This window comes from Lutjanus erythropterus, chromosome 13 (assembly GCF_056507025.1).
Source record: "Lutjanus erythropterus isolate fLutEry1 chromosome 13, fLutEry1.hap2, whole genome shotgun sequence".
Lineage (NCBI taxonomy): Eukaryota > Metazoa > Chordata > Actinopteri > Lutjaniformes > Lutjanidae > Lutjanus > Lutjanus erythropterus.
In genome coordinates this window covers 110,530-125,164 of record NC_139329.1, presented here as the reverse complement: position 1 = coordinate 125,164, position 14,635 = coordinate 110,530, and the positions used below count along the sequence as shown (strand labels likewise).

The 14,635-nt window shown below is 39.1% G+C and overlaps 1 protein-coding gene across 1 annotated transcript in view; it reads right to left on the bottom strand.

The window, feature by feature from the left end:
* Positions 1-202: 202 nt before the first annotated feature.
* LOC146315955 (uncharacterized) overlaps positions 203-14,635 on the bottom strand; it is a 46,425-nt gene continuing 31,992 nt past the window's right edge. Inside the window, exons 4-13 of the mRNA XM_084733980.1 lie at positions 7,517-7,704; positions 6,934-7,096; positions 5,910-6,138; positions 5,789-5,849; positions 4,661-4,756; positions 3,388-3,701; positions 2,933-3,114; positions 2,592-2,761; positions 1,714-1,928; positions 203-432 (exon numbers count right to left, since the gene is read on the bottom strand). Of these exons, the coding sequence (XP_084590106.1) occupies positions 203-432; positions 1,714-1,928; positions 2,592-2,761; positions 2,933-3,114; positions 3,388-3,701; positions 4,661-4,756; positions 5,789-5,849; positions 5,910-6,138; positions 6,934-7,096; positions 7,517-7,704 (1,848 nt within the window). The remainder of the gene's footprint in view (positions 433-1,713; positions 1,929-2,591; positions 2,762-2,932; positions 3,115-3,387; positions 3,702-4,660; positions 4,757-5,788; positions 5,850-5,909; positions 6,139-6,933; positions 7,097-7,516; positions 7,705-14,635) is intronic.

Genomic DNA, 14,635 nt, shown 5'->3' with positions numbered 1-14,635 from the left:
CAAAATTAAATAACAGCCATTATTTGAAAATAACAACAACAAGAAAAAAACATCCTCATCATAATTCAAGCTCTACAACCTCTCCATTATAGGCACAGGTATTACTTAACTGGAGAATTTTTGATACTACCTGGTACTGGGTTATTTCAATTGATACCTTTAAGGTATTGAGCACTGATACCCATCCCTAAAATATTACCTCTCATGCTCTTCCAAACCCTGGAGAATTGCGTATGGCAAAATCCATGTCAGATTTGAAAGAAGTGTATAATGCATGTACTGGTATGTGAAGAATATTTCCACAAGTATTGGCCACTGGAAATCGAGAATGGGTGAACTCAGGGCTTGGCTTTGGAGAGAAACCCAGTGCTGGAATGCTGTCACATCCAGTAAAGAAAACAAGAATATCCTCCAGAGAGACGTCGTTTTCAACTGTAAAACATAAAAAGCAAGTAAGAATTAAATGATGACTTCATCTACTGGTATTTTCTAGGGCTGTCCCCGACTAAGATTTTCTTTTGTTGAATCAGGTTTGCTCTTATATGAGTGTGTTTTACCAGTTACACTCTTGGTTTAATACCCTTCTTTGTCATCTTTTCACACAGTCAGAGAAATTAAAAGAGTGTGTCCTCCTGTAGTTCAGTTATAAAAATCACTGGACTTGTACGCATGATCTGCATGTGCGTGTATCTTGATGAAGTGTCTGACAGCGCATCACTACTACTACTACTACTACTACTCAGCATCTCTATCATTCTTCCCTGCTTCCATCACAGTTAGTTTTGTGGTGATTTAGAGACTCGGTTTGTAAAGTTTACAGCCTGTCATGCTGTTTCATTGCTCTGTGTTCAATGATGCAAATAAAAAACAAGAGCTGAAACTTGTTTACCAACCACTCGTTTATCTTGTCTCTTCAGTCAACCAACAGCACATGTGGTCTTGAGGACATTTTTTGTGCACCAACTAATATGAAATATATTTGATTCCCTTAAATTCCTCATTGAAATCTTCGCCCTGTGCATGTTTGTAGCTTCTATCTGTTTTGCCCTGTAACTGTGATGCACACTGACTGAAAAAGGAAAAAAAACAAATGTGTGGCTGGAAGAACCTCAGTGAACTACGGGGACTCTGACTAATGATTTGAGTCTATCAGGGGGCAGCCCTAACATTTTCATGTAAGTATTATACCACTGCAGAAATGTAAAAGTTATAGTAAAAGAGGTGAGTAGTTAAATTTCCTTAAATCACCATTAAGCATTTTTTTAAAATTGAAATTACACTTTAATTTAAAAGGTTGCTGAAAATGTCATAGACAAAGTTCACAGCAATGTGGTCAATATACTGATTAACTTAGCAGCAAATAAAAGATAAAAATATAAAAAGAGTTGGTGAGAGCCATAATGAATCCAGGCTAATCTTGTCTTAGTCAACTGGATATATAAGTTGGATATTATTTGCACAGAACAGCCATTCATGGTGGTGGATGTGCATTTGCTAATTTGCAATACAATGCAATGTTTTCTATGAATCAATCTTAATTTTAAATGTAATTGCAGTACAGTTATGGTACATATCAACTGTACTACATAGTAAACTGATCAAATTAAAACACTTTATTATATGTTAGTTTTTACTAATATCATGTACAACTATGATGCAGTCAAAACAATTTAGAAAATAATGTCTTCAAATTGCGCTAAATGCCAGACTTACATTCAGCATCCTGAAGATAGTCTTGCCAGAAAGCCAGGGTCCGACACTCCTCTTGGAATCTATTACTCCCTCTTTCAGAGTGAATGACGTGGAAGAGATTCTCCACATCAGTTGCTGTTAGACCCTTTTCAGTCTTCACGAAAAGGGTCTTCACCTGTAGAGGGTATCTCTGGAGGGCCTCTAGGACACCTAGAGACTTCAAGCCATCTCTGAATCTTGTAAAAATGAAATAAAATTGTAATGTGTAGTTCATGTGATTTTAATTCAGTGAGGTCCCATAATTAATTGTAGACAAAATAAATGATACATTCACTTACACTGATGCACTATAAAATGTAACTCTACACTCATCCAGAATATTTTTTTATATTGTGGCAACATAGTTTGTATCGTAGCAACTCAAAAATAAATGTTTTCTTGTATCTGTAGCTTTCCTCTTATATTTCTTGTATTTCCAAAGTTTTAACCCAAGGAAATAGTGTTGTCAAAAATATCCAAATATTGATCATATTGATACTGAATATTTGGAATTCTTTTAATATTCATTTTTAACAGTATTGATACTCTGGTACCAGCTGCATTTTTTCACTCTTTCCTCTCACCAACAGTGTGTTGACACACATTGCTGCACTACCCACATAGTTCCACCTTTTCTTACTTAATCAAAGTGTTGTCTTGTTTCCATCATTTCTAATTTTCTATCAAAAACTGATATTTTTCAAAGTCAGGATTGAATATCAATATTTTTCAAAGTATTGTATCAAAATTAGAAATTCCAGTATTGTGACACTACCATGTAACACTACCATGAAATAAGCCTTTATTTATCTGCGAAGGTATGATTATAGTATGTTAATACCTTACAACATACGACATACCTTTCAAAAGGGGCACGGGTCCGCTGGAGGACATACCAGTGAGCCAAGTCCAAAGCACTCTCTTTCTTGTTTTCCAGTGTTATGCGTACATTGTGACCTGCAAGACTGATCAAGCTGGCTGCCTGTGCAACTGTATCTTGCAGTTGTGATTCAGTCTCAGCCTGTAAGATCTAAAAATAACAAGAATTAAAATATGAAGGTAATAAATATTTATTGATTCTGTTATTTCAAATGAAGATGTATAGCTGTTAGTTTACTTGTTTAACTTGTTGGTTCATAAGAGCATGCAAAATTAATAATTTGTGTCTAAGTATGATTGAATCAAATGAAAATATGCTCACCGACTGTACCTGTGATCTTGTTTCTTCATCAGCAATATGTTCTAGTTCGACCTTTACATTGTCTGGACCCTTTTGAAGACACTCATACATGAGTTCTGACAGAAAACATGGACTCTGTCCTCCATGGGCAATCGACATTGCCATGATCTGGCCAGCATAGAAGTATCCGTTGTCTTTCATCGCTGTTATCAAATGAAATCAAAAATCACATATCAGATGATTAAATCAAAATATTGTTCATCACATTGCCACCTATCTGTGAGATTAGAGAACTCATGTTCATTTTAACCATAGTATTAATTGCTAATTTTCTTTTATCAATTTTTTTTATAAAAAGAAAAAGAAAAAAAAAATCTCATATTTCCTCACAAATAATTTCAGATACAAAGTATTGGTCCAAAATAAATACAGTGGTGGCCTCTTTGAACAATATGAATACATTTAATCATAAGTACCTTTGGAGTTGCATGTGAGGACTTTAGCATTAGGTGGGCCCTCAAAGATGCCAATTCTGTCTTTGATTTCATGTAGACAGAGCCGGAAAAATTCCCGGGAAGGTCCTCCATTGTCCACAGCACCCTCAGACAATCCATAGTCATCGGTGAATTTAACATCTACCTTCTTCTCGGGTGAAAAGTTCGATCTGCCCATGGCTCTGGATGCTCCATCCCACACATTTCTTCTTATGATATTGAAGCATACAGTGCTGTCATCATTTATTCTGGAAGTGATCTGCTCCATTATTTTCTCCAACGTCATCTTTAAGTCACTGAAACAATGGTAAACAAAACAAATACAGCTTAGTTAGTGTCATTCATTCATTCATTGTTTGTAACCGCTTATCCTTGATGGGTCGCGGGGGGGTGGAGCCTATCCCAGCTGACATTGGCAAGTTCCCAGTTCATCACAGGGCTTTAGTTAGTATCATTGGTAATAATTTTACCCACTGAACTACAATGTAATATTCACAAGATTGTAAGTAATATTTACTCAAAATCCTTTTCATAAAACCTTTCAACAATAATGGTGTCAGACTCAATAATAACAATGGAAAGGAGCAGTTTTACTTTTTCTTTACTTTTTCAGGCTGGGGCTTGGCACTGTATTGTGGGAGTCACTGGGCAAAAGTTCCATAATAACCTTTTAAGGGATAGGTCAGATTATTTGAAGTGGACCTGTACAAGGTACTCATCGATAGTAAGTGTATTACCCACAGTAGAGCTGGTCCTGACCTCCCTGGGGCCCAAGGCAAAATTCTGCGAAGGGGCCCTCCTAACTGACCCATGAGCCACGTAAACCATTTACAATTACCACACAATCACACCTGAAACCCCAGTGATCCAACTACAGTCCCCCCTCCTTAAACCAGCTCCCTCCCTCTGTCAGCCTATCTGTACAGAACAGAATGAGGTATAAACAAAAAATTATTATTGAATAGAATATGTGGTATAGAAGATCAATGTATATTAACACATAGAAAATAGAAAATGTAGAAAATAATAAAATATAACACAGAACTTTGGCTCTGCTGTCTGGTAATTAGTCAGTGAATTGACTTTTAAAGGCATAATATGCAACAATATCAGATAAGGGGGAAAAAAAACAGTATTGTGCATACATTTTGATATGAATGACCTATTTGGGCTGCAGCTTGCTTTTGCTGCTATTTTATACAATATAAGTTATTAGTTACATTAAAGAATGAGATTTTATATATCTCCCACTGACCTGTCACTTGTGCTGGACTCTAAAGACCTTGAAATGGCTTCCTGAAGATCAGGGTCATCAGAGAGGTATTCTTCCTCAAACAGGTCAAGGTATGTACTACAAAATAAAATAATATAGTTTATAGTGGGTATTATTAAGATACAAATATATTAAGTTAACACAGACAGTTGCATCACCACAGGACAAAGAACTTCCTTTAATGGTTTAATAACTGGGATGTTGTCAAATAAACAGTGCATAGATGAGTTTTTGTTTACAAACATTACAGGGTGTGTTTACTAAACAGCTTTAGTAGCTGGTCAAAAGAGTGCAGTCAACAGTCTTTTTGATTCAATCATGAAATACCATGTAGGGTTGCATCTGTTTTTTTATTTTTCATGTCATATTAATATATTATATACAATGTTGGCTAACAACAGTTGCCTCTTAGCGTCGTCATCAGGTATCTATATGAAATCGCTCCACTAAGTTTGCTATTCAAATAAATGTTTAGCTAAAGGGAGCTGAGTCACAGAAACCTAATAGGTTGCTGACAAGTCCTGTTAATCTTGCTCAATTTATGTGGTTTTTATTGGTTATTGAGCTGGTTTATCATGAGCAGGTCGTAACATTTGTGTCAATAAGATAATTAATTCAAAGGAAAAAAAACTTTACATCATGGCCTGCCAGTTTTGAATTGCAAAACTCTCATGGTTTAGATTTTTTCACGGTTCTGGGGTTCCCTTGTAGACACGACTGTCCTCCTGCCTGACAGCAGCCCAGGGGAATGAGAGAAAGAGATAGACCCTTAGGTTGTTTGCAGAATAAGTCGCTAAACTTGTTGCTAATTGCTTTTTAGAAGTTAAGTCACTAAAAGTGTCTGAACAGTTGCTAAATCTGTTAACAACACTGGTTGCGTTATGTGGACATGTCAGCTTTCTGTCCCTTAATTGTGCACACAACTCTGTGATGACGTTGCACTGAAACCGGTCTATTAGTAAGTGTGTAAAAAACAGGGACATAATCATTTAGTAAATTAAGTCAATCAATTCTTACACAAAATTGTACTGTAAATAAGGCCTGCTGTTATAAAGCTTGGACCATGGAAATACTGTGTGAAAAGAGACAAAGAAAATGCAAAAGATGAACCTGTAGGATGTGCTGGATGGACTACTGCCAGATGCACTGGGTTGGGTGGGACCATGTGACACTGCAGAGGTGTAACTGGCAGAGAAACCATGCGTGTCACCACCAGGACTGACACTGGGACCAATCAGCAAGCCATGGGTGTTGGTACTGGAGATGGAAGAGGGTCTACTGGACAAGCTGGGAATATCATCAGTTGTGATGACAGCAGCACTGGTGGGCACGGTGAGGGTGTCAACTGAGATGGAAGGTGCATCTGTGCAAATATTTTGGCTGGCAACACACCAGATAACATCATCAGCAGTGGAGGTTGAAGGAGGTGTACTGGAGAGGGACTGCGCCTCAACATTTAACTTCTCGGTAACATTTAAATTTTATGTAATTGAGCATCAGAACACATTTTAGACTTGCGCAATGCACATATTATGAGTTAGATTATGTATTCTATTCCACACAAAGTATTACTTAAAATAAATTTAAATATGTTAAAAAATAAGTTGTGTAGACAAAACAAATGCAGAACCAACACCATTTTAATTTTCTTTATATAGTAGATGCATATAGATAAAAATATTTACCATAGTTGTCCTGTATTTCACAGGTGGTTGTATGGCTACTGTCTCCATCAGAATATGACTGTTGATTCAAGCAGATAAATACAACATACTTCATTGATCCAGTACACTATACTGGCAATAAAACAATGTAACAATTTTTGTTTTAGGTCAAAGCATACTACAAGTAACAGTGCATGAACGAACAGTTCATCCCAAAATCAAAATACATATTTTCCCCGGGCCTGTAGTGCTGGCAACTTCTAACAACAAGTTATGTGGATTATTTGGAGGAACCGGGTCATGATTTTTGGAATTGCTGTTGATTTTTTCAAATGTATTGTTAGCGCTTTCAGCACCACAAGACAAGTGCCATTTAGTCCAATTATACTGGAGGGAAGGCAGACATCTCTACAGCCAATATCTGCAAAACTCTGCAACTCGCACCAAAAAATCTAGATGGATAATATAGCACTACAGGCTAGAGGACAAACATGTATTTTTGATTTTGGAGTGAACTGTCCCTAAAGACATCCAGTGTAAGATTCAATATCACCACTGTTACTGTCATATACATTTTTAAAATTCTTTATCACTACTTACAGATTCTTTATCCTCACTTAAAATGACCCTGTCAGGCCTGACATAAATGGACTTTTGATGGAATAGCTTTTTCAAAAGCTCTCCACTCAAGGTCTGTTTCGAGGTCAGGGATGGCTCTACTAATTTGTTGTGGCATGGCAACAAAATTTGTAACCTGAGGGAATGAAAAGCACACAATGAAACTTATGTTAAATGTAAAAGACTACACTACAAAACATGGAAAGGTTTTTAGCTTCAAATCATTTGTGTGCAAACAGAAATGACATTAAGTCAGTTTTTTCAGCTACTTAAACTAATTTAAGTTAGTTGAATATAAGTTTGAAGGACTTGTCACAAAATATATACAACCATAATGTACTGGAAAAAAGGCTGAATTGTTTGCATTTTGTTACATATCCCAGCTCATCAGTATAGATCAGCAGCAAAATGGAACATAAAAACTATTCAAATTTACAACACACAAATAAACACACACTCAAAATTAACCTTTCATAGTGTTTCATATTATTATTGCACATACATGTAAATAATATAAAACAGGTGACAATTCTGACAAAACAGACTCAAAGCTTACCTGCATCCCTCCACAACTGGCTGGAAGGCCGCTGTTATTTCCTCTATTACCCTGCTGGCGTTCCAGTCACAGCCAAATTCTACAGCTGACCTTACATGGCCATTTTCAAAAAGCCAAGCTTTTTTTGCTCGCCTTGGTACATGGGTAACTCTGTGATCTGGCAGCAGAATCACCTCTTTAGTGAAGGACTGAGCAGGATGAGGACAGCTTAACTGAGCTTGAAACCTGAGAAACATTAAAGAAATTAAAAAAAATAATAATAATTACATTAAACATTCAAGCATGTACTGTATATTCACATTTTTTCTCTTTACAAATAGGTAATTATTTTGACAGTAAATTTATTTTTTAACTGCAATTAATTATTTATTATAGTGGCTGATTGTCAATATTGATCACACTTACACACCTAATCTTCAGCATTATTGTTGCTGTACATTATGTGTACCACTTTTATGTATATTGTTGCATATTTTTTGTTGTTCACATCATTTTCACAGGGCTTGGGCCCTATCTTACTCTGATCTCAAGCGCAAGTGGCGCAATCAAGATGTGTCCAAATCTACCCTTGCCGTCATGCGTCAGGGGAGCAGGGGTATCCTGCCTTGTGCCAACAACGCACGGAGGGACACACCTATCAGCGGTACCCAAGTGCCCTCATTAATGGATGAGTTTAGGCCGAACACGTAATAAGCCAATCAGAAAGTCAACGCTCATCACCTTGAAGAATCAAGTGCGCCAGGTGAAAACCAGGAGAAAAAAAGAAGAAGGAGAGAGAGAGTGAGAGAGTGAGAGAGAGAGAGAGAGAGAGAGAGAGAGATTTTTAGAGCCGGGAGACAGATCTCCTCGCTGGAGAAGTGAAGGTGTGAGCGCGCACAATATATGGAGACGACAGAACGTTTCCAAAGCAGCTTCATGTGTAACTTCATTTTACATGAACGCCTGCAAAAAGCAATACAATACATGAACCCTAAAAGTCATGCAGATATGTAATTGGTTATGTTTTACAGTGAAGCACCTTGAAGTTATATTTTATAACTGATTATCATCATCATTATTATGCAGCTCCGCTGGCTGAAGCTCCTGAAGAAGGACGCAGTGAACAGAAGCGGGGGAGATGAGTGAGGAGCGGGGTAGAGCAGAAACTGGCCGCGAAACCTCAATCCGAAAGAACTCACCAGAGCCAGATTGAAGTGCAGCTTCAACCAGTGCGTAAAATTACGCACAGATTATCCACCCAGCATTAGACTCTGACAGAAGTAAACATACCGTTTTCTCCTCGGGTCGGCCTGGTCTCGTGGTCAGATATAAGATCGTAACTGTTCAATCCTTGTTTTTCTGGATCTCAATAAAATCACTACAGCTGCTCCAGTTGTCATGTGACTGATCTGTCAAAAACGATCTGACAGCTGTGATCACATCCTGTGTGCACTCTGCAGGTCTGTTGATATTTAATAGACTTTATAACTACAATTATACGTCCTCATTCCTTATTAGTGAGAATAATTTTACACAAACGCGCGCACGCTGTTTACCATTAATGAAAAGTGTTTTTTGATCGTGGAGACGTGTGCGCACACTTCCGTCATGCCCGACACACAGACGCACACTTTTAATACACTTATTTGCGGATAAAGAATATGTATACATGTAATATATGTTCAAAGGACACTTTACGAACCCACACTCCTCTGTGGTGACAAAAGTGAACATAAATGAAGGTTTTTGTGATTGTGGAGACGTGTGTGCTTCAGCCAAATGCGCTTTTTCTTACCTCCTGTATCTTGGTCCCTTTCGTGTGAGAGGGCGAAGGTTGTATTTAGGAACTGCTGTCAGGGACTCCTGTGAGGTCAAAGTAGAGTTTGACTCTGTATTTATCGAGGCCATGGCCTGAAATGCAGGCACGGCCTGAAATGCAGGCGCGGCCTGACCTGAGCCTGCCCTCGGTCTCCCTCGATGAAAAATTGCAGTAAGTTCTTCGTCTGTACTGCGGTAATTAGTACGGTTACCATGACTATGTGCATTAGCCAAGGTGTTAATTATGTCTTCGTTACTCAAAATTGCTGCAACTATATCTCTGGCCGACTCACTCATTTTGACTGTGCTCGTGCTACAGCATCCAAGCCATACAGATAAAACACAAGATGGCGCTAGTGCCTTGATGACGTCAAGTTTCATTCCATATATTCAGAGTTTCATTCCATATATTCAAGGTTCATTCCATATATTCAGAGTTTCATTCCATATATTCAAGGTTCATTCCATATATTTACGGTTCATTCCATATATTCAGAGTTTCATTCCATATATTCAAGGTTCATTCCATATATTCAAGGTTCATTCCATATATTCAAACTTCATATTATATATATAATAATTTCCTGAACGGCATGCCATAATATATATATATATATATATATATATATATATACATATATATATATATATATATATATATATACATATATTTCTAGTGGAGCCCCAGTATAAAAGTGTTTGCAGGCCAAGATGATGTCTAAATTGAATCCATATTTTAATACTGGAGGACACTATCATAGTATAACAGTCAGTATAACAAGAAATAGAAGAATACAAGGGTGAGTACAGGAAGGCTTTTAGTGATACCAGGTGAACAGAATTTGACTCCAAAATCAACCATGACGGAGGGCCCTCAATATCCCCATATTTGACCCAATAGTTCAAATTTCATATGTTTGTTGCTAAATAATAGTACAGGAAGTTTGGTAACACCATTCCGCCCTGAGCTTTGGGCCTCTGTAAAACTTGTCGACGTAACCTTGGAGACTTCTTATTCCAAACAAAACCGAGAATAAGACTGTCCACTTTATGGAAAAATGAAAGAGGAAGAAATATCGGAATACATTGGAATAACTATAAAAAGTGCAGGAAAACATCATTTTAATTGCATTGATTCTGGCAGCTTCCGGCTTTCTTAGTGTGTAGATGCTCTGCTGCTTGCGCTCCGCTTTGCTTACATTCTTTTGCGGATATACTTGTTTTTTCCTGCTAAAAGCTACAGAAAGTAGATCCTGGATACTTATAAATCACTGGGATTTTAATTTGTGATAGATACAGAGGACTACTACCATATTTTTCGCCACTTTTTTCAAGTGTACGAACAGGGCTGAGGCACAGTGCAAGCCTTTTGCTGTGTCTGTGACTGGAGCCTGCGATTAAGACAAGGACAACATGGCAAAATCTGTGAGCTGCACAGAGTGTGAGCGACTAACCGAGACGATAAGGCAGCTTCAAAAGAAGAATGATACACTACAACAAATTCGTGAGAGTGAGCAGTTCATTGACTCTGTGGCAGCTACTATACAAGGTGCTGATGGACAGACTTCTATATACGGAAATACATCAAATGTGGAGCATACCACTGCTGACCTGGCTGACACAATCCCATGGATATGTCCTAACACCACTGGATCAGCTGCAGAGGCTCCCAAACTGGCCTTTCCTAATGACTCTTCCTACTGGCACAGGACTGGTGCTCGACCAAAAGCATCAACTCCGGCTAGATCTTGGGCTGATGTTGTTAGACCCACAGGCAAATCCAGTAGGCAATCAGTCCAGAGAGCCCCAATGCTCACCCCTCCACTCGAACTGTCTCTACAAAACAGGTATGATGCACTGGCTCCAAATGAAATGTGTGATAATACTAACTACACGAATCCCAGGGAAGCCAATCACACTCGTGGTATTAAGGCTATCCAAAATCCAAACAATAGCCCAAAAAACAATGCTAGATGAAGGGCCAGAAAAAAACCTTGCTAACTCCACACCTGAGAAGCCAAGGGCAAAGAGAAATATCCTCAACCCCACATCTGATCAGCCAGACACCATCCTGATCGGGGACTCAATAACTAAGCATGTAAGAATGGCAAAGACTGAAAATCTAACAGTGTCTGGCACATCTGTCAGGGAGCTAACAGAGCTGTTGCCAGTGATCCTCTCTACACACCCAAGTAACATGAGGATCATTATCCACGCTGGGTCTTTTGATATTCTTCGAAGGAAAACTGGCTCTGAGACCCTAAAAAAGGACTTTTCCCTGCTCCTGGAGAAACTGACCGATTGTCAGTCACAAAATGTGTTCATATCTGGCCCCATTCCAACTCTGGGGAAAGGAATTGAGTCTTTCACCAGACTCCTTGCCCTGAATACATGGTTGACATCGGCATGCTTCACTCATGGGATAAAGTTTATTGACAATTTTAGCATCTTTTGGAACTTTAAGGACCGCTTTCAGCGAGATGGGATTCATCCAAACATCACTGGATCCAGACTACTCGGGGCCAACCTACGTCATGCTCTTGGAAAGCCAAACCAAAACAAGAATGGACAGATAAGAGCCAAGGACAAACACGGGGCACAGAGACAGACAACCTGCATCTCTCCCCCTTCACCTGACCCTCTGCTCCACATCACCCAAGGCATTCAGAGGATGTCCCTGTCCCAGTCAAGGATCCAACAACCCCCCTCCTGCCCTCCACCACAACCACCACAGAGCCAGCGTCAATCCTCCCCACCACCACCGCAACCACCATGGAACCAGCATCAACCTTCCCCTCCTCCACCACGCTCACCAATCAAGCTCACGCTGAAGCTTAGTCAAACTGACAAACTCTTAAATAGCAGCCCCAGACCCAATCACCCAGCTGCTTGTCAGAGATGAGACAGACCCCATGCCGCTTCCTTAAACATACCGGCAATCTTAAATAGCCGGTGGCATGGTCAAACACATCTTGAGATTGGAAAGTATCAGCCAGAGGCGTCTCCAAGGTCTGTCATTTCTGTTTTGACTAGCATCAGGAAAAACAATGTGTATTCAAAACGCACAGCTACGTTACCTAATCTGACTCCAGTTATGCGTCAGCCACAGACTGTGTCAGATACAGAGGTTGCGCTAGACTTTTTCATTGTCTGTCATTTTGACTGACAGGCTCATAAAAATCCCGTCATTATCTGTTTTTACCCGTCACTTTAAGTTTTAAAATGATCATAATTACATATTCAATAGCATTTACTTTTCAGTCATTTTTAATTAATATTCAGTCCGAACAAGCTGAATAGAGAATCCACACCGTACCTCTTATATCAACACCACTACTGGGCTTTTTGAAGAAACTTCAGCTGCTGACACTCAGCTGCTGTGACACTAGGTGCGTTCGAGATGATCCAGGTCTGCGCAGAATTGATCAGCGGTGATCGCCGCATAGTGCATGCCGGTTAGATTTGTGTCCGACTTGATCCCGACTTGCACTGACGTCATGCACATGTGGGCAACGATAACCTCACGAGATCGAGGCGGCCGCAGTTTGTAGAGCCAGATGCCGCAGCTGCTCTCCACCGACTGCAAACGCCTGGCTGTCACCTGATTGACAAGCTGACGGGCTCTGATTGGCTCTTAATTTTGACAACAAACACCACGTGTTGTATAAAATACAAATTTTCTGTGTAATTGTAATATTTAATGCTGGACATATCAATCTTCTGTTGTGCAATGAAGTTTTAATCTGTCAGCAAGCAGATATTAGGTGTCTGATAATAATAAAGGTTATATATATGATTTATCAAAAGAACAGTTTAGTGCTTTACAAGGCAGATAAAAGAACAGATGTTACAAGCGTCAAAAGGAGGATCTCTTCTATTTTTACTTCAATCAGCGATCAAGAACACACTTTATTTCTTCAGCTATGATCATGACCTGCAGACTACAGGTGACCTACAGGTGATCTAACAGGATGTTCGCGTCTCTTCCTCTACTCTCTCGTTAAGTCTGTTGAAAACTGTCCGACTTGACTGCAGCTTTTTGTCTCCACCTCCTGCTGCGGCCGCCTGATCTCGTCTCTCCAGGCGAGGCGCAGTTCATCTCGAACGAACCTAATAGCTAATTAATATGCTCACTCGCCACTTAGTGGTCAGGGCTGTGAATTGCAACCTGTCAAAATGACAGATGACCTTCAGATTTTTCCGTCACCGTTTTAAAAAACCGGTCAATGACGGAAAATATTCGGTTAACGCGACCCCTGGTCAGATAACAGCATTAGTACAATAAACTTTGCTTTATTAAATATCAGGTCTCTGGTTGGCAAGTCACTATTAATTAATGATTTTATTATCAACAAAAACCTTGATTTTATGTTTTTAACTGAAACTTGGTTAAATGAAAACAATAGCGCAGCAGTTCTTATTGAATCAGTCCCCCCAAACTTCCATTTTATCAGCTCAGTTAGACAACTTAGGAAAGGAGGTGGAGTAGCCACTTTATTCAAGGATGTTTACCAGTGCAAACAGTTATCATATGGGAAGTTTGAGTCTTTTGAATATGTAGCACTGCAGTTGAGATCCTCCTGTCGAGCAGTATTAGTAACCATTTACAGGCCACCAAAATATAATGCACACTTTGTTGATGACTTTTCTAGACTATTGTCTGTTGTGTGTATTGATTTCAACTGTGTTGTTATAGTGGGTGATTTTAATATTCATATTGATAATCCCAAAGATGGCAGTGCAAAAGAACTTTTCTACATCCTGGACAACTTTGGACTTTCCCAGCATGTAACAGATCCAACACACAATAAGGGACATATTTTAGATCTAATTATTTCCAAAGGGCTAAACATTTCTGAGGTTGTGGTGAGTGATGTTGCCCTTTCTGATCATTACTGTGTTTTCTTTAAAATGGCCATCTCCGCTAACACCAGTAAAATTACAACAGAGGTGATCAGAAAACGCTATATCAACGAAAACACCTGTACACTATTCACCCAGGATTTTACACCCACACCAGCTCTGCCCTCAGTCTCTGTCGATGATCTGGTTCATAGTTTCAGCTCTAAAGCTATGAATATTATGGACACTGTTGCTCCTATGAAGGTCAAAGTTGTCTCTGGTAAGAAAAAAGCACCATGGAGGAATGCCACACTGATAAAAACTCAAAAAAGAGAATGTAGAAAAGCAGAACGCAGGTGGCGAAAAAACAAACTCCAGGTTCATTATGACATCTATAAGGAAAGTCTGCGCATCTATAACTTGGAGCTAAAAAGGGCAAGGCAGTCCTTTTTCTCTGAGATTATCAACAAAAATAACAAC